The sequence below is a fragment of the Canis aureus genome, chromosome 8 (genome assembly GCF_053574225.1).
Source record: "Canis aureus isolate CA01 chromosome 8, VMU_Caureus_v.1.0, whole genome shotgun sequence".
Lineage (NCBI taxonomy): Eukaryota > Metazoa > Chordata > Mammalia > Carnivora > Canidae > Canis > Canis aureus.
In genome coordinates this window covers 71,879,635-71,899,444 of record NC_135618.1, presented here as the reverse complement: position 1 = coordinate 71,899,444, position 19,810 = coordinate 71,879,635, and the positions used below count along the sequence as shown (strand labels likewise).

Genomic DNA, 19,810 nt, shown 5'->3' with positions numbered 1-19,810 from the left:
AAAAAAAAGGTAGAAAAAAATGATACAGTGAACTTTCTGTATCTACACCCACCTTCACAGCTTTAGCAACACCTGGCCATTCTTGGGTCTGGTGTGTTCCCTACCACTCTACCCCATTCCAGGTTGCTCTGAAGCAGATCCCTGATGTTAGGTTACAGTGGTGTTTTTACAGGGGTTGGGGGTGACTCCACTTCTGTGATTGGTGGCCTCCTGTCTAGAAGCAGTTGTGTGCCATGCTGGCTCCTGCCCTCTCAGCTCTTGCAGGAAGGGCCACAGCAAGGTGCTGTGTGTGTCCTCACCACAGATTTGCATATGGTTCTGGAATAGCCAGGCAAGCCCACGTGCTTTTCTCTCCTCAAATCCTCTCCCAGCCCAAGGTTGGCCACAGGGCTCAAGAGCTCCAGCCTGAAGCTCTAGAGCTGTCGGAAGCAGAGAGGGGCAGGGCCTGCTGGCCTCCCACTCTGCCATCCTTCCCAGGCTGGCTCTGTCCTCTGTCCAGGCCACAGGGACACTAGACCAACACAGGAAAGGCTCTTTGGGTTAAGGCTTCAATGAAGAGGGGATAAAAATAATTAAGGTCCTCAAAAACTGCAGAGTTTTGTTTTACAAAGTCTTTGAACATGTTTCTCTCAGTCTTATTCTTCATCTGGAGCCTCATGATCCCTGCGGTTTGCAGGGGAGGACCAGGGCCCAGAGGTATGTGTCTGTGTCTCACACGCAGTGACTGTGGAGGCAGGACTCCTGCCTGGAGCTGCCCCCACAGCCCCACTGCGCCCCACTCTGTATCTCAGACTGTGAGATCAGTACCCCTGGGGGTGAAGTAACAAGTGGCCAGCAGTTGGCCTGCTGTTTTTCCCTCTCACTTCCTGAGGACAAGGTACTGTCCTGAGGGCATTATCTTTTGGAAAGAATCATGTAGCATCCTGGAAAGGATTAGACCCCAGGACCAGGTTCCTGTCCCCACCCCACACTCTTCATCTCTCTCTCTCTTTCTCTGCCTCAGGGTCAATTAAGCAAGAGGCTTGACTTCCACTCCCTTGGAAGGTTTTGCATGGAGCAGGGGAAGCAGACATGAAAATCTAGTCTTAAAATGCTTTATTGAGGTGTTTCAGTTGAAAGGAAACATCTTGTTTCTCCAGCTATGGCTTTTCTGACCTAGAAGCTCCCTTTGGGCTCCCCTCACTTCCCATGAAGCAGTTGTGTTTCTGCTTAGCCAGCTCAGCCAAGTCCAGTCCTGGGGCAGGGAAGGATTTGGGGGCAACAGAGGGCCACCACTCAGCCACTCTGCCCTGCTCCTCCAGAAACATGATGCATTTTGTCCACAGCAGACGTTTCCACTGAAGAGCACGGAGATGTCTGTAGCCTCATCTCTTTCAGGTAAACTGAGGCCTGAAGAATGGAGCACCAGCGCTCCCCCCTAACTCTGCTAAAATTATGTGTAATGCTCATAGGAGGCAGGATGGTCGAGAATCTCTAGTTGGAGATGTAGATTATTAAATATGGCTCCACCTATATAAATTAACTGTACAAGTTTATGGATCAAGGAAAATATCCCAGCAGTTGACGTTAGTAAGCAATTTGGAATCAGAATCCAGAGCAAAAAGGCACAGGAATACCAGCGACGCACAATGTTTTCAGACATGGGGTTGGGGATGCAGCCTGCCCTGAATCTGACATCGGGTCACAGCAGGAGCCACGTTGCCCTCAGCCTTGGGTTCCCGCAGAAGCCAGAAGCCAGGCCAGGGGCTGGTTCCATGTGTAATGGTCCTTTCCCTGGCCAGTCTCCCCGAGCCTGGTGGACGATCCTCTGGACATCTCCTGCATCTCCCAGGAGTAACTGGGGGGATGTAGAGGTTGGGCAGCTTGACAGAAGCGACCCTGGAGGAGGCAGTAAATAGCCTGGTGTTCCCTCGGCTCCTTGATGAAGATGAAAAGGTTTGTTAAAAGGGAAAGGGTTGCTTGGACTAGCACTTTCTTCCTTGGCCACTGGAGTGGCTGGGCCAGAGTCAGAGGGTGGGGATGGTCAGCATTCAGCCTCCTTCCAGCAGCTGGGCTGGGAAGGCCGCCCCCATCTCTGAAATCCCTGTGCTCATTGATCCTGGCCAAGGCTGCGGTTCATCAGTACAGGAATGCCCTCTGCAGAACGGCAGGTGGCCTTCCGTGGCGCAAGTCTGGTGACCGACACCTTCCGGACGCATCCTCTGCCTTCCCACCCAGAAGGGACCTGCTCGGCGTCAGCTGTAACTCAGCCCAGCTTCCGCCTTGCCTGGCAGCCCTTCCACTTTTCTGAACCCAGGAATCAGGCCACTCCGGCCCCCAGCAGGGCCACCGTGGACACTGGCCTGTGCAGTTCAAATCCCTGAGCCTGACAGGAGCCAGGATGCGAAGGTTCCATCTAGCCACGGCTGAACCCAAGCTTGAGCCCACTGCATGGTTCCTGCCTCCAGATGGTCCAGCTGAAAAGCCTGTATAACCCCTCCAGCCCCTGGCCCATGTCTCTGCTCCGTTCCAATGTGGGACTTCTGGAATGTTCTCCGCTCCCTGTCTTGGGACTCCTGTATTCTGAATGCGAGCAAGCTTTCTCCCCACCAGTGCCCACCAGTGCTCGGTACATCTCCGCCTGCCTCGTGCCTACTCCCGCCCTCCTGAAGTGCTTTCCTCAGGCCCAGGACACTGCCCTTCGCGGCTTCATCCCCCAGCCTCAGGCCTGCGGGTCCCCAGAGCTCAGTGCCAGCTCCTCTTTGCCTTGTTCCCCTGAGGATTGACGGTTGTCGCTTTCAATGAGGACACCCGCCCCTGTCTCCAGCCTGGCCTCTCCCTCGGTCCAGGCTCAGCTGTCTACCCGGCCACGAGACCTGCTCTGCCCACAGCCACTCACACCTCGGCTGGGGACAGTGACATTCTCTCGTTGCTCAGCCTAAAACCTCCAGCCCTGACTCCTCTCTACCTGCCTCCCCCGCCCCCCCGCGCTGTGCATCAGTGAGTCAGTCCTGCGGGCTCAACCTTCAAAACCCACTCCCGTTGTGGACATGACGGTTAAACACAGAACATTCCATCCCGAACACCAGAATACACATTCTTTCCAAGGGCACACGGAACACGGAACATCCCTCTGAACAGACCACATGGTAGGCCACCAAACAAGCCTCAGTAAACGTAAGAAGACTGAAGTCATACCCCATACATCTTTTCCGACCACAAGGGTACAAAGCTAGAAATCACAAGAAAAACGGAAAAACACAAACACGGCAAGGCTAAACAACATGATACTAAAACAACCAAAGGGTCAGTGAAGCCATCAAAGAAAAAAAAATTTTAAATACATGGAAATGGGGTGCCTGGCTGGCTCAGTCGGAGTGCATGACTCTTGATCTCGGGGTCGTGAATTTCAAGCCCCAGGTTGGGTGTAGAGATGACTTAAAAATAAATGAACTTAGAACAAAAATCTAAAATTCATGTTTGTCTGCAGCCCAGGCCAAGAAGTCACCTTTCACCTGGATGCTCGCTGGTCTGTATGTCCCCTGCTGCCCCCTGAATTCATCTCCCTCCTTGGCAGCCAGAGGTCCTGTTCCTGCGCCCCTTCTCTCCCGTCTCAGAAAACCCAGGTGTGGCCACGTGGCTGCGCCCCCCCACCCAGAGCTGCGCCCTGCCCCCTGTCAGACCCTTGTCAGACCCTCTGGGCATGTGCTCTGCTGCCCAGCAGGGCGGGAAGGGAGCAACCACGGCTGCCCTGGCCACCCCATATCCGAGGAACCCGGCCTCCTCTCTGAGGGTTTGTCTCCACAGGGCTTGTTACCTCCTAACATGCCGCCTGTCCTTCCTGTCGTCTCAGCCCACAGCCATGCCATCTGTGTCCTCTCTCCCACCAGAGTAGAGTCTCGAATGTTCGGGGATCCAAGTGGATTTTTTTCTTAAGATTTTAAAGTAATCTGTACACCCAGTGTGGGGCTCGAACTCACAACCCTGTGATCAAGAGTCACAGGCTCTGCCGATTGAGCCAGCTGGGCACCCATGGGTGGATTTTGTTTATTGCTGGGTCCCCAGTAAACACCCTGGGCAGATGCCTGCTAGATGTCGGGGGAGTGCATGAGCAGTGGGCTGGGCACCTGGGCTCACGCTGCAGCGGCCTCTCCTGCTGTGGGGGCTCTCCCAGCGCAGGAGCCACCTGCCTGCCCTGATCGGGGCTTCAGGTGGCCTTCAAGGGCCCTCTGGGGTCAGTCCTGTCTCCCACGCAGTGGCACAGCCTGGGCTCCAGTGGCTGACTCCGAGTGGGACCCAGGGCAGGTGGCTGAGTGCTCTGCGTTTGCGGAGCTGCGAGCCAGTGTGCATGAGCATCAGTCCCACACTCGCTGGCATGGGGTGGGCGTGGGGGGTTGCTTCACACGGTTCAGCCATGACTGTCATGGGCACCATCCTCTATCTCCCCGTCTCACCCCTGTCCCATGTCCTTCACGTACTGTGCCCCATTTGCTCCACTTGGCAAGTGATGAATAGTCCTGGAAGGTTAAATCACTTGCTCGAGGTTGCAGAGAGCCACCCGGAGCCCACCTGTTCTCTCCACAACTCACCAGCCTCCCCAGCCCGACACCCCCCCTATAGCAGTCTGAGACCCGGGTGTCTGCCGTGGGGGGTGGTAGGCACCCATTTCAGCACCCATAGGTGCTGCCCCCTCAACCCCGTTGGGGCCCCCGCATGGCTTCTGCAGCCCTGTTCTTCCCTTGGGGTAGGGCCCCTCGGGCCTGTGAGGTCCACCCCCTGGGAGACCAGCAGCTGTACCTTCCTCCCAGATCCTCCCTAGGCTTCTCTGGCTGCCACACTCTCATTCACGTAATCGGGGTCCTCGTTGTCCTCATCCGGGCTTCCTGCCAGGGACAGAGGCGCTTCCCTCGGGACTTGCTCTGCGGACCAGCGGGCAGATGAGCAGATGTGGTCAGTCGGTTCTTGCAGACATACTCACGCCTGTTCCCCAGCCAGAGGCTCGGCCCGGGCCCCAAGACGCCGCAAAACAGCCAGCAGGAAGTGCTACACGGAATGGGGTGCCGCTCCCGGCCCTGAGGTTAGCCAGAGATCTGCCCACGGGGGCGGCTGAGGCGTCCGCTCCTCACTTGGCACGAGGCTGCCGAGGCCACTGATGGGCCAGAGGCTTCACTGTGAAGTCAGCTGCAAGGGCTGCAGGGGAGGCCACCCCGCCTGGCGCCCCCAGGCCAGCCCCCCGACTCTCCCCCCTTCCCCGCCCCCAACCTGCCAGGCCCGGCTGCTGAAGCTGACCGGCCACGTACCCACGACCCTCCTGGACTCCCGCCACTGCCGGATGGATGCCGAGTTCTGGTAATCCTCGGATCCCTCGTCGCCTGCAGGGAGACACCAGGTCAGGAGGGGGCACAGGTGGCGCCGCCACGGCCCGTCCTCAGGCCAGCAAGGCGCCCGGGCTCGGCCCCTCAGGGAAGAAGGGATCCCCTCAGAAAGCTCGGGCCCCCTGGGCCTCCTCCAGGCACTAGAGCGACGCTTTATCCAAAGGCTCTGGAGCTCACGGTGAGCCTTCAGGCTTCCGGGCAGGTGGTGCCTTTGAGCCGTGAGGGCTTTGGACTCGGGGTGTAGGCGGGCCTGCCTCCCTGCTCGGCTCCCGGGGCGCCTCACCTGACTCGGGGTCCTTCTGCTTGCAGATGAGCACGTTCTCATACGAGTTGGCATCGTCATCGTCATCTGCCAGGCAGAGGGGTGAGGGTTGCTCGTGGGCCCTGCCCGGTGGCCCGGCTCTCCCTCCCTCCCTCTGTCCTGCCTTCCCCTCAGTAGATCTGTCCTGCCAAGCCCCAGCCCTCTGGGTTCCCCACGGAGCCTTCCAAACATTCTCCTGGACAAGATTCTTTTTGTTTGTTTGTTTGTTTGTTTGTTTGTTTTTGTTTGTTTGTTTTCCTGGACAAGATTCTTAGCAGATGCTGGCCTGGCTCCAGCAGCCTCTACCCTGGCCTCCTTCATTGTTTTCCGAGGTCACCCCACATGCACTGGGGAGCAGAGATTAGGGGATGGGGTTGCACAGGCAGTTGGATAGTTGGAGGGAGAGAGGCCTCTTCTTATTGGCCAACCAGGGCCAGTGAGAGCCGCTGGAGGCAGAGGAGAGCCGGGAACCAGGCCCCGGCTGCTCTGAAAGCAGCACCTTTGGGCAGGGCAGAGAGAACCAAGGCTGGATGGGCCTATGGGAGCCCGGCACCCCATATCGTCCCTGCGAGCCAAGCTCTAACCACTGCCCCACTCAGCGTCCGTCTGTGTCAAAGCGGCTCCAAGAGATGAGGGCCCTTCCCCTACTCAGGAGGGGCAGGGGGAAGAAGAGGACCCCCCCACTTCCTGCCCACCATGTGCCCAGCCCCCAGCTCAGTGTAGCCCAGGCGGGAGCCAGGGTGCAGGAGCAGACCTGAGCACCTGTCAGCAGGCCCTGCCCACCCTCGGTCCTCAGTTTCTTCTTCTGTAAAGCAAAGGTTTTAAGGGCCTAAGAAAGATCCCAGCCTCCTCAGCACCCACAGGGCTCAGCGTCTGTCAGCAAGGCTGCCGGGCCCAGGGCCTTCCTCTGAGGTCCCACATGTTCTCAGCAGTTGCTGCCCAGCCCTGACGGGGGCCTGCGTGACAAGGGGCTCAGCCTCCCCCGCTGCCCCTGGCCCCAGCTCCCCTCTGTGGCCCACCGCCCTCTCCCCTCCCTGCCCCCCACACCCCTTTCCTGCTCTGCTCCTGGGCTCCTACCCCCCTGCCAGCCTCCGCAGTTTCCCCAGCTCCCCCAGCCAACCAAACCTAGGCCCAGCCAGCCTCCTCCTCCGGAGCCTCCCAACTGCCTCTGGCCTGGGGAGTGTAGCTTAGGAAGCTCACCACCTCCTCCCTCTTCCCCTCCTCCTCTTCCTCCTCACCTGCCCTGGGCTTCTGGAACTGCCCCCAATTGTAGTAGTCTGTGGTGATGGGGTCTCTGGCAAGAAAGCACAGACACAGAGCACTGGCTGGACAGGCGTGTGGTTGGGGTGGGGGCATTGTGGGGGGGCAGGGATGAGAGGGCTGCTCCAGCCATCACCCTCCAGGTTCTTTCCTGGTCCCTCTGCCCCTCTTCCCTGGGCCTTGGTTCACCCATCTGTGAGATGAAGAGATATCCCCGAGGCCCTTTCTCTGGGTGATGCAGGATGAGTCCCCCAGACAATCCCTCCTCAGAGCAGGGCCACATCGTCCCTGTCCCCACAAAGCCATGGTCACCTGAGGGGAAGTGATGCTACCGAGCACCTGCTTGGGCCCGTGGTTCTAGGGCAGGAAGCCTTCATGAAGGGGGAAGCCCGGCAGGGAGGGTGGGGGGAGGAGGTGGCTGCCCGCAGAAGGCCACTCACATGTAGGCTGAGTCCGATCCGTGTCTGCTTCCTGCAGGAGGAGGCGAGAATTAGGCCTGAGCGCTGGGCTGTGGGCCCCACCGTAGCTCCCACCTCCCGGGATCCCACCCACCTTTGCTGAAGTTCTGGTACCTGGAAGACTCAGAATCTGGAAGAGAGGCCCGCTTGTTGCTTCCTCCCTCCCCTGCCCTCCTTCCAGCCCCAGGGAAGGGCCTTCCAGGTCCCCGGGTTTCCTACCTTCCCACTTCCCAACTGCTCTCCATCCCTTCCCCTGCTAGGCCCCACCAGGGCCTCTGGCCCAGCTCCCGCGGCACCTCCAGGCCTCCCCTGCACAGGGGAGTTCCTGTGCTACCGGGTGTTCCCCTGTCTTGGCACCCCCCCACCCCACGCCCCACCCCGGTGTCTGAGGGCCACTCACCCTCCAGGCTGGGGGAGAACCGCAGCAGCTTGTCCTTCCTGCAGGAGAGGGGGAGGGGAGGGGCCGAGCAGGGCCCGGCGGGGAAGAGGCTTTGGGGTTTCCGAACCACAGCCCCATGGCCCCCTCATGGGGCCCTCACAATCCAGCTCTGGGGCTCTGAGGTCCGAGGTGGCAACAAGGTCTTGGCCTGAGCCTGGCCAGAGGGGACCCCGGGGCCTTCCTTCCCAACGCCTCCCACGGGGCTGCGACCCCTCTAGGCCAGGGATGGGGGCTTATTCCTACCTTGTTGGTGCCACGTGAGGGTCTTTGTCCACCAGGGGCCCTGGCCAGGCCTGCCTGACCACTGCAAAGGACAAGGGGCGTTGGCTGGGCCCCAGCCAGCCTGCCAGCACAGTCCCTCACTCACCCAGATCAGGCCTGGCCACAGTCTCAGAACAATGAGGACACACATGGACACCCCCAACCCAGAGCCCAGTCTCTGGACCCTGCCGTTCAGGGACTCACAAGAATAGGTCCGGGCCACCGCAAAGTTCTGTTGGCTCTCTTCCCTGGAAAAACATGGAGCTGTGCTGAGCCAGGGCCTGGCTTCTCACAGCTCATGAGGCAGAGATGGAGAGACAGACAGACAGGGATGAGGAACAGAGGGGAGAGGGGCCGGACCAGGGCGAGGGTGAGCAGGAGCCGCCACCCCTCTGGGCCTCAGAGCCAGGGCTCCCCAATGCCCCCCATTCTCAGGACTGCTCCCAGCCCTGCCCACCGGGTAGTTGCCCTTCTCACATGGCCCTGGCTGGAACCGGCTGCCCCTATGGCCTCCCCAGGAACCCTGGAGATGGTCCTGAGGGTCTGTGCACAGGGCTGGGGGGGGGTGGCCCTCAGATTCCGAGGTGAGGGTGGGGTGGCTCTTCAGAGCCTTCAACCAGAGGGTAACTTCAACCCCTCTGGAGATGTTCGAACACAGCCTTTCCTCCCAAGTAACCGGCGAGATAACCTCAAGGCTTAGCAGACACAGCCAGGTGCCTAGCCATGCCTGCATCCCCTTCGTCCTCTGAAACGGATTTTTATTTAGGCCCATCTAAAAGGCTGAATTTTCCAGCCCCCCTCATGCCTAAGTATGGCTGAGGGCTTTGGTGCTGAAGTCAGTGAAATGCAAGCCCAGATTGTTGGGATTTCCAGGAAAACTGCTTCTGAGGAGGCACTGCCAACAGGAGTGTGCCCTTCTTGTCCTTGCCTTTCATTCTTACTACTGCGTGGAACACAGAGATGAGGGCTGGTGCTCTAGCTGTCATTTTGGACCATGAAGTTCCCTCAAGAATGGAAGCCCCCACTAAGGATGGTAGAGTGGATTTCAGCTACACATTAAAGCCCTTTGGGTTCCTCCTCTGGACTAGAAAGGAGACCCGGCCCAGCCTTCCAGGGGCTCCCAGGGGGCTGGGAGTCAGGGTGACCTGATTTGGGAAGGATGCCCTTAATCCACAGGCAGGACTGGACCCAAGTGAAGTGGGGAGAATCCAAGTCTCCCCTCCTGCCTCCTCCCACCCAGGCCATCTCCTTCCCACCATGAGGAGGTTTCACTTCTGGCTGAAACAGCCTATGTTTCTACCACCAGTCAGAGTCCTGGAGTGGGCCAAGAGAGGAGGAGAGAAGAGGGGGAGATACGGAGGAGGCCTGCCTCGGGGCAGGGGCGTGGGGGGCACCAGGGGAGTCCAGTCCCCTCCTCCCCGGTAGAGGCTGTGGGCTGGTGACCCAGAGCACCAAGTGGCCAAAAACCCTGGAAGAGTCCAGCCCCAGCCCCAGGGGTGGGCATGGACGCGGACATTCTGTTTTCAAATTTCATTGTGGTTTTTCAGTTGCAAAAGGAAATGAGAAAGGGTGTGTGCGCGTCTGTACGTGAGTTCCTTCCCCCTAGGCATGTACGCGGCCAGAGAAGCGCATGCATGAGCAAGAGTGTGGGCACATGTGGGTGTGAATGGGCATGCCGGCCTGTGTGCGTGTGTGCACGCAGGTCCAGAGGCCCCCAGGTGCACCGTCAGTCACCTTCCTGCTCAGCCCAAGGACCCCAGTGGCCGCTGGCCTCCTGCCTGGGGTTGTCCTTGGGCCACATCGTGGTCTGCAGTGACCAGCACGGCTGACTGTCCCAGGGCTCCCACACAGAGCAGCTCGCCCCCCCCAACCGCAAAGTGCCTGGATCCTGTGGCTCTGCCTGGGGTCAGTGACCAACCCCCCACCCCAGCCCTGTTTCCTCTCTACTCCTACCTCCCTGCTTCCTACTGCACATAAGTCCCTGCTTCCAGCTCGTCTGTGGCTCCCCTGGACCCTCAGGACAAAGGCCCTGGCCTCTCTCCACAGTCAAGGCTCTCCTCCCTCCTCATCCAGCTCATGCCTCTTAAGATACACCCCCACGAGCCACCTCATCCCCAGAAGAAAGTGTGCGCCCCAGTCCAATGTCGGCAACTCCCCGCCCTGTTCTCTCTCTGGAATCCCCTTTTGCCTCCTTTCTCTCTTGCCATCCTCCCCACCTCCTCCACCAGGCCTTCTCAATCCCCCAAGGACATGCCCACATCCTCCCCGAGCTCTGTCAGCACTTTCCCGGGGAGACTTGCAGACAGCTCACTCTGCTTTGTGCCCAGTCTCTGTTCCCCACATTGCCCGGAAGGCGGGACTCTCCGTCTTCCCCCAGCACCAGCACTGCGGGCTCCCCCGGGCTGGGGCCAGAGGCAGTGTCTCTGGAGATGCAGGTGGGCAGGCCCCAGAGTGGCGCCTCCTCGTCCCCAAGCCCTCCGGCCAGGCCCGGGCAGCACAAGGACAGCCCCGCGTGTCCCTCCCTCCCTGGACCAATTAGGACCCACTAGAGCCCGGTGTGGAGGAGGTGGGAGTGCAGGGGTGAGGGGAGGGGTGTGTGGACACGCGAGGGGATGCCCACAGCCAGGCCACACGAAGTCACTAGGCCGGGGACCCCGAGGCACTCACAGGCTCCTCTGCTCGTAGATCTTCTCGGACTTCTTCACGGCTGAGAGAACAAGACTAGATTAGCAAGCGTCCCCAGCCAGGGTGTTAACCGAGATCCGAGGCCCCCCTCGTCCTGTCTCCCCTGTGCCCTGGGCAGGCCTCAGATGGGACGTGGGGGCTGGACTGCCAATCACTGTGGGCCACCTGTCACTGACAGGGGCTTGCTCACCACCTATCAGGAGAGCAGAGCGTGCAGAAGGTGGATGCTGCAGGCAGCACAGCAACCTCGCTCCCTCGTTTTTCCAGAGCATTCCCCTGCCCCAGACTCACTGTTCCACCAAAAGCCAAGTCCCACAGTGAGCCAGACCCATTGTCTTCACGGGCAGTTTAGGGGGTTCATCTCTGCCTCATGAAACTTATCTGACTGCCCTTCGGGCTGCAGCCAGGTCTGGGGATTCTGCCCTCATCCTCTACTGCGCATCCCCCTCTTTTAAAAATTTTATTTATTTGAGGCGGGGGGGAGGGAGAGAATGAGTGGTGGGGAGGGGCAGAGAAAGAGAGAAGCAGGCTCCACGTGGGGCTCAATCCCAGGACCCCGGGATCGTGACCCGAGCCGAAGGCAGACGCTTCACTGACTGAGCACCCCCAAGACCCCTCTCCACCGCGCCTTTACCTGGGCGGGAGCAGCGCACGCACAGGCCTGCCACCGTCCCCAGCAGCAGCAGCAAGGCCACCCCGGGCCACAGCAGCTCACTCTCCACATTCATGTCCACTCCTGGCCACTCGTCCTGCAATGCTGCAACGTGGGGCATCCTGTGAGAGCCAGTTGAGTCCCCCAGCCCCACAGCTGAGCCCAGGCCATGGAAGCACCATGGAACCAGGAACGGGTCAGGCTGCACCCGGCCCTGCTCCCCCACCTGACCCCGGCCTGCACTTGACAAGTGCTGGAAGGTTCTGGGGACCCACCAGACAGCACTCTGTGTCTCAAATGTGCCGTTGCTTAATCCACACCACCGCCCTTGCGGGGGAGAGGCTCCCGACGTTACACAAATATAGAAACAGGCTGGGGTTCCCAGCTGCAAAGTAGAAAGACAGGATTCAAACTCGGGCCTCCGGACCCTAACTCTGCCTCTACCCACTGTGTCCTGTCACCGCCTGTAAACCCAGCTTTGCTCCCTGAGCTCAGTCCATGGCCCCTTCCACACAGGAGCCCTGGTGGCCCCCATGCACCCAAGCCCCTGCCCATGGCCCCCTGGGGGAGCTGGGAGTGGGATTTCTGTTCTTTAAACACAGAGGGGGTTCCCGAGGGCCTAAGGGGAAGACGGGTGCTCTGGGCAGAGAGACTTGGTGGGCTGCCCATGGCTGCTGGTGGTGGGATGTGCGGGGGCGGGGGGCTCTGCAGGGTGAGGAGGCTCTGAACCCGCCTGGCACCAGGCCACTGCTGGTCGAGCCATGCTGTGATTGCCAGGCCGTGGCGAAGCCCCAGGCAGCCACACACCAGGGCCTGGTGGGTGTAAGTACAGCCCCCGTGAGAGGGCCCCCAAGGAGAATCACTGCAACTATAGAGACTCGGTCTCCTGGCAGTGGCCGGGGACACGGCCGAGGGCGACAGCGCCTTCCGAGGGGGTCCCCACCCCATGGCAGGCAGGTGGAGCCCACAGCCCCCAGAGCATCCACTCTGCATGTCTTTTTTTCCCGGTTCAGCCACCTGGAAGGAGGGCTTCTCCCCACTTTTCAGCGGGGGAAGGCTCGGCTGGGCTCGGGAGAAGCGGAGCTCTGTGCTGCTCAGCTCCTGTGTTGGGCTCCCCTGAGCCCTCCGCTGCTCCCGGCTGTCCCCTCACTTCTCCCAGCTTCCTGAATCCTCACGGCACAACTGGCAAGGCTGAGCAACACCGAGCCTCCATCGGGGCCCTCCTGGAGAAGCCACCTCGCCTTCCCCAAACACTGAGTCAGTAGGAACACGAGAATTCCCCAACCCTATGATGGGATGGTCCCATCACCCCAGGATGTCGTCCGTGGCTGTCCCCTGCTCTCGGGGCCTGGGCACTGCCCTCCCCACTTGCACACCCTCCTCTTTCCGCCCACCTCAGCCTCTCTGCTGCTCCTCTAGCCTCAGCCCAAGTGCACTTTAGGCTGAGTGGGGTGGGGAGCACCGGGTGGTGGAGGGAGGACTCCTGCCTGTGCCTTTGAGTCTGTTGGCCTCAGTCTTCTCATCTATACAGTGGGGATCAACCCAGTGCCTTAAAGAACTGCTGGCAGATGATAAGCAGCCTGGCTCACTGTCCGGGCTTCTTGAAGAGTAACCTGCTGCGGGTCAGATTTCTAGCTGCCTGGTTTGAAGAACTCCCTCGTGCCTCCGAGGCCTGCACTTGAGGCCCAGGAGCCGGCCCACTGACCTTTGCAGCCGTCCTGGAAAAGTGGTCTTCCCCAGAGGATCCTGGCCACCAGGGAGCCCTCTTGCTTCCTGGGCCCTGCAGTCCTGGGCCAAGCAGCACAGTCGGGGTGCCCCCAGCCTCGCTCTAACCCCATCCACCTGGCACTGAGTGAGGGAGGGGAGGGGAGGGGAGCACGAGAACACAGAGTGGGCCTCCACTGTTGAAGCCCTGCGTTGCTGACCTCTGGTAGCCCCTTGGAAATGGGGAAATAATGACACTCATCCCTCAGTTTGTCATGAGGCCCAGCATCGAGATGATGCATGAAAGTTGGGGGGGACACTGTTGGATGACTACTATGCCTTGCCATCATCTGGGTCCCTGTGGAATGGGAAGTGGCAGTGGCAGCCTTTTTGGGGTCAGGAGGAGCAGTGGAGCAACCTTACCAGAATCCCCCTGCCTGGTCCCCAGGGGCATGCAGATCTGCACCTCCCCCCACCTTGCCTCCACCCCCAGACTGGAGGGCGGGGTCCCCAGGGAGGGCTGCGCTCTGCCCCAGCCCCTCAGTTGTCACAGACACACCGAGTGCCATGTGGGAGATGCCCGGGAGGAGAGGGGGGCCCAGAGAGGCAGGCACTCGATCTGAGTTCGCCCAGCTAGCCAGTCACAGAGCCAGGACCCCGTCTCAGGCTGGGCTGACCCCAAGGACCCTCCCAGCTCTCCCCCACCCCTTACATCACGTTTTGAAGAACCTCTTTTTAAAAAGAGAGACCAACTTGTTGCACATGCCTGTGGCTGCCCCTGGACTGAGCAGATCTGCCCTCCGGCCTGGCTTTTCTACCTGGGTCGGGGAGCAGGGCAGGCGGTCAGAGGAGGGTTGGGGGTGGAGGCCGAACGGGGAGAGGTGGGAGGGCCCCAAGGGGCAGGCAGGGCTGGGTGGGGTGGGGAAGGAGGAGGCCACAGGCCCAGCACTGCAGAGCCAAAATAGCACAAAGGGAAGTGCGCAGTTTTCAGATGAACAAAGTTTGCAGCGGCCAGGCCTGTGGGAAAGCCCTCAGGGCTGGGCTGGGCAAGCCTCAGTGTCCCTCCCGCCCAATTTCCCAGCCCTCCTCGGGCCTGAGTGGGGAAACTGAGGCCTCCCTGGGTCGCAGGGCGGGCTCCGGGGTGGGGGTGGAGTGGGAGGTCTGGTCGGAGCCCTGGGAAGGCCCGCACGGCTCTGCTCAGCGGCTCTGCTCGGTCTGCCCATGACCCCGGCCTTCACCTGCGGCCCCGCAGGCTCCCGGCGCTCCGGGCCAGGGTGGGGGTGGGGGTGGGGAGGCGGAGGCGGGGTCGGGGTCGGGGTCGGGGTCGGGGCGCCCCGGCGGAGAGCGGCGCGGGCTGGGGAGCGAGGGCTGCTGCCCGGGGCCTGCCGAGCCGCGTGCCTCCTGGCAGGGCTGTTATGGTCCCATTTCACGGATGAAGAAACCAAGGCTCCGGGCCTGGCCCCTCACCGGTCTGAAGGAAGCGGCGGGGCCAGCCGGGGGCTCCGCGGCCTGTGTAGGGTCCGCAGGGTCGGGCGGGGGCCCCTTCCCACCCCGGCGCAGCCCGGCCGTCCCGCGGGGCCTCGCCTGAGGTCGCGGGCGCCGCCCCGGGGGCCTCACCTGAGCTCGGGGGCGCCCAGCGCGCGCCCCTCATCCCGAGCGAGCCGACGGCGGGCGGACGGCGGCGGCAGCGCGGGGCGGCGGCTTCCTGGCCGCGCCTGATTCGCCCGCGGGCTGCGCGCAGCGGGCCGGGCTCGCGGAGGAAGGGCCGGGGCCGCGGGGCCGCGGGGCCGCGGGGGGCGGGGGGCGGGGGGGGCGGGGCGGGGCTCCCGCGGGGCCGCCCCGGGGCGCACCCGGCAGGCCCGCGGCAGCGCGGCGGAGGGGCGGGCGCGGGGCCCAGGGCGGGCGGCAGGTGCGCGCCCGCAGGAGCAGGAGGGGGGGGGGGGGGGGGGGCGGGGCTGAGCGGCCCGCACTCGCACCCGCACCCGGACCCGCACCCGGACCCGCACTCGCACCCGCACCCGCACCCGCACCCGCACCCGCACCCGCACCCGCACCGGCAGCAAGCGGCTGGCCCGAGGCCACCAAACCCTGGGGGGCCCCCGCGGGGCGCCGGCTCGGTCTGCCTGGCGCTCCGGGACGCGGGCCCGACGCCCGACGGCGGGTCTCTCTGCGGGTCTGTCGGGGCCGCCACGCGCGCCCGCGGCTGCCCCCCGGTGGGCGAGGAGGGGACTGCTCCCCCAGCCCCGCGCGGGGTCAAGCCGGGCGCCTGACTCCCACGCTCGGCCCGTGTCCGTCCGGCACCACCACACTCCCTTGTTCCACACTGGCCCGTGCCGCATTCGGTTCCCATGGTAACTGGCCCCTTGGATGTCACTTTTCTTACACAGGTGAGAAGACTGGAGGCCCGTGGAAGCTATGCGGGACTTGAACCCAGCCTCCAGCCTCCAGCCTCCAGTCTTGTCTTCCCAGCACCCACAAGTGCAGGGGGGTCGGTGGGTGAGCGCCAGGACCCGTCAGGACCACCTGCCTGACCCCCCCCCCCCCCATTCATACCACTGGGACCCACCAGCGTCGGTTTCCATGGATCCCTGGCCTGTGCACCTGCCCGGGGGTTTCCAGCTGATAGAGAGGGGCGGGGGCTCCACCTGTCCAATGGGAAGTTGCTGTCCGACGCCTGACTTCTTTCTGGGGCCTTGGCAATGGCAGGAGTGACCTCAGACCGCTGGCAGTCTCCAGGACAGTCTGCAGTGGAGCCTAGGAGCCCTCAGACCCTCTCTGAGCCCATTTTCCATCTACAGCAACAGGGGCCAGTCAACCCAAAGACGCTTTTTGTTATCTGACTGGCAATGGGATGCCATGCCCTTTCTAGGCAATTCTTAAAGTCCTCCAAGGTTCTGTCTTATTCATAAACCACTGAGTTGTGACCCAGAAAATAAGCTTTGAAAAACTAGACGGTTCACACCCAGTTGTATTGTAGTGCTCTTAAGGTATAAAAATATTTTATTCTAAAAAGTATTTTAAATAATTCAGCAGTTTGTGTATTATCCATTTTCATGACCATTTAGCCACTTCTAAGTGTGCGATTCAGTAGCATTACATTCACAATGTTGTACAACCATCACCATGATCTATCCCCAAAACTTTTTCATCACTCCTCAGACATTTGGCTTTTCAGTTCAGAGTACCTGCTGTGTGCGTGCACATTTGTAACCCAATCAAGATACCTATGTAGTGATGCAACAGCACCCAAAACTTAACCACAAGTGGAGAATCTTCTGAAGTCACGTATACCCTAAAGGCTGATGGGAAACTATGCATTTTCTTCAGAAAAATCACCTTGTGAAGTGTGTGCGACATTCTAGAAACCCCTGGAGCCTGCCTAGGTCGTCTGTCACCCCCAGCTCCCAAGTCTTAAGGTGCAAAGGAGCCTCCCATCCACCTCTCCTCCCCAGCAACTTCTGACATTTATTCTTCATTGTAATTCAGTACCCAAAGGAACCTAGAGTGTCCTCATTCTTCTCCCTCCCTCCATCTCGGGACCTGCTCATGTTGTTTTGTCCTCTATGTGTATTTCCTGAGATTTTGATTACAGTGCCACGACTGCTAGGGAGGCTAAATGTCATTCTTCTCATTTTGTTTATATTTTGAGGGCATAATTAAAAAAAAAAATCTAGTGAGCACACTCTTAAGTTCAAGAGTGTAATGCATGTGAGCAAGACCTCTACCCATTCCAAGGAATCTTGGTGCTATTTACAGCATCTCTGGGCTGCCTGAAAAGCTTCTCATTTCCCTCTCTCCCCATTCCCTTCAGAAAGATAAGCTTCTGGGCCAGAAATGATTTTATTAACATTTACCTTGCCTCCAACAGGTACAGGAGTCTCTGTAGTGCCCAAACTGAATACCAAAGAGCCTGCCATTGTGAAATAGTGTGCTTTTATTTATATATTTGGTATTTTACCCCTAGAGGGTGGTTACAGGGTGGGGGGAGAGATTAGTAGTAGTAGGTTATAGTTTAGTACAGAGTCTTCATTATTTCAGTTCACGATCATGGCAAAAAAAAAAAAACTGCAAAGCCTCTAAAATGGATTTATAAGCCTATTAACTTTAGGTAAATATCAAACATCTCACCGTTGTTAGCGACTGGCCAAGAAAACACACGAGACAGAGCAAAGCTCTCACTAAAACGAAGGGCAGACGTGGCCAGGCCCAGGCCAGATGCTTCTGAGAAAGCACAAGGAGCCCTGCCCAAACCACCAGCCACAGAGCAGTCTCCCCGCAGCTCTGGGCTGTTTTGTGGCCCTGCACGCTGGGAAACCGGGCCTGGGGAGAGGGCAAGACAGCCACCTGGACTGCTGTCCTGTACTGAGGATCGCTTACAAAGCCTGGGATCGGACACCCTGTTTGCCTCCCCTCCTGACTTCCCTGAAAGAGCACTGGTGAGAAGTCCACTGGGCAAGACTTCCAGAAGTGGCTGGGCTGGGCTGCCTGCCCCATTCTCTGCAAGATCAAGAAGCCCCACGTACCACACTGGGCCGTAGCAGGTGCGGTTATCACTGGAAGAATAAACCTTGCAGAGGCCAGCGGCCCCACATGACCCCAGCAGCTATGTGTAATCTGAGAAGAGGATGGAGGGAAACAACAGAATATTTAAAGTACTCCTGTGAAAAGAGCCAACTCTAAGGAATAATTTAAAGAAACAAATAGGGGGTCCCTGGCTGGAATGTGTGACTTTTGATCCCGGGGTCATAAGTTCGAGCCCCACATTGGGCTGTTGGGCGTACAGTTCACAAAAAAACAAAACAAAACAAAACAAAACAAAACAAAAGAAACAAGCAGGCGTTAAGAATCCCCTAGGGCCACAGAGTGCCGGCTCACTGCATGCACTGCCAAGAAATGCCATTTGCAGCGAGTCTCAAGCAGGAGCTGCTTGACAGGCTTGCTGGTAACTGGCTCTTCTTGCTCTCAACTGAATTCTTGACCAAGTAACCTCCCGTCAGCAAGAAAGTCAGGCTATTCCTCAGATTCTGAATCAAGAGAGTAGAAGCCAGACAATCCCAGTACCTACCTCCTCACCTCTTCCTTTCTGCCTCCTGCTAAGACCTCCCTAAAGGAACAGGACATTTCAATCAGGATGGGAAGCCCCGGCTTCTGGAAGTTGGCTGTGCAAACTTCTCCTCTCCTGGGACCTGGAGAAACAATCTGGCCCCCGACAAGATGGCCTCTGAGGCCAGAACATTCTTCGAAACCTGAGCTCCTTATTATGAAAAGGGCCTTAGGTGGCATTCCACTAAATCTGGTTCCTCTAAGACACAGACATGGCCAACAAGCACATGAGAAAATGCTCCGAATCACTGGTCATCAGGGAACTACAAATCAAAACCACAATGAGATCCCACCTCACACCCAGTGAGAATGGGGAAAATTAACAAGACAGGAAACCACAAATGTTGGAGAGGATGCGGAGAAAGGGAAACCCTCCTGCACTGTTGGTGGGAATGTGAACTGGTGCAGCCACTCTGGAAAACTGTGTGGAGGTTCCTCAAAGAGTTAAAAATAGATCGGCCCTACGACCCAGCAATTGCACTGCTGGGGATTTACCCCAAAGATACAGATGCAGTGAACTGCCGGGACACCTGCACCCCAATGTTTATAGCAGCAATGTCCACAATAGCCAAACTGTGGAAGGAGCTTCGGTGCCCATCGAAAGATGAATGGATAAAGATGTGGTCTATGTATATACAAAGAAATATTCCTCAGCCATTAGAAACAACCAATACCCACCATTTGCTTCAACGTGGACGGAACTGGAGGGTATTATGCTGAGTGAAATAAGTCAATCGGAAAAGGATAAAGGAGATATGGTCTCATTCATTTGGGGAATATAAAAATTAAAGGGAATAAAGGGAGAGAAAATGTGTGAAAATATCAGTGAGGGTGACAAAACATGAGCCAACTCCTAACTCTGGGAAATGAACAAGGGTTAGTGGAAAGGGAGTTGGGCCGGGGGTTGGGGTGACTGGGTGATGGGCACTGAGGGGGCACTTGGCGGGATGAGCACTGCCCTGGGTGTTATGCTAAACGTTGGCAAATTGAACTCCAATAAAAAGAAATTAAAAAAATAAATCTGGTTCCTTTTAAGGCAGTTCAAGAGCAGCAGGGACAGAAAATGCAGAGGAACCAGGCCAATGGTCTGTCTAAACCTATCTCCAGAACATTCATAGTGGGCTCAAACTTTTATGAAAATGAACCTATTTACTTAGGTGCTTATTTGGGCAAAGACGTGCCCTCTTCTCTTAATTCAGTTACTTATGGATGAGATGCAGGTATGAAGATGCTTTCTATGAAATTTAGTATCGTACAAACACTATGGACCAAGGGAATAGGTGCCTGTCAAGAGGCACAGGGGGACAGAGAAGACAGGATCCTGGGATCGAGTTCCGCGTGAGGTATCCCACAGGGAGCCTGCTTCTCCCTCTGCCTCTCATGAATAAATAAAGCAGGAAAACCTTGGTATCATTTCTAACCAACACTGGCTCTTAAAATAACTTTTTTTTAAAAAAGGACATTGTAGAAGGCGTTTCTGGAGACTTTTTTAAAAAGGACTTATTTACTCATGAGAGAGAGAGAGAGACACAGGCAGAGGACTAAGCAGATTCCTCACAGGAGCCCGATGTGGGACTTGATCCCAGATCCCAG

The 19,810-nt window shown here is 58.7% G+C and overlaps 1 protein-coding gene across 6 annotated transcripts; it reads right to left on the bottom strand.

Moving 5' to 3' along the window:
* Positions 1 to 1,078: 1,078 nt before the first annotated feature.
* On the bottom strand, positions 1,079 to 14,843 carry LAT2 (linker for activation of T cells family member 2). 6 transcript variants are annotated; one of them, XM_077908255.1, is made up of 14 exons: positions 14,732 to 14,843; positions 11,686 to 11,795; positions 11,393 to 11,515; positions 10,741 to 10,780; positions 8,278 to 8,321; positions 8,056 to 8,116; positions 7,774 to 7,811; positions 7,468 to 7,503; positions 7,356 to 7,386; positions 6,894 to 6,949; positions 5,638 to 5,703; positions 5,280 to 5,351; positions 4,777 to 4,898; positions 1,079 to 1,917 (listed from the first exon to the last, which is right to left on the bottom strand). In XM_077908255.1, exons 3-13 carry the CDS (start codon positions 11,484 to 11,486, stop codon positions 4,795 to 4,797), a joined length of 642 nt encoding a protein of 213 aa, XP_077764381.1. In that variant the 5' UTR covers positions 11,487 to 11,515; positions 11,686 to 11,795; positions 14,732 to 14,843; the 3' UTR covers positions 1,079 to 1,917; positions 4,777 to 4,794. The 6 variants fall into 6 exon arrangements, with proteins under 6 accessions (XP_077764381.1, XP_077764382.1, XP_077764380.1 ...); XM_077908256.1 differs by lacking the exon at positions 14,732 to 14,843 and adding an exon at positions 13,116 to 13,234; XM_077908254.1 differs by lacking the exon at positions 11,686 to 11,795 and having other exon boundaries at positions 14,732 to 14,842.
* Between the last annotated feature and the right edge of the window lie 4,967 nt (positions 14,844 to 19,810).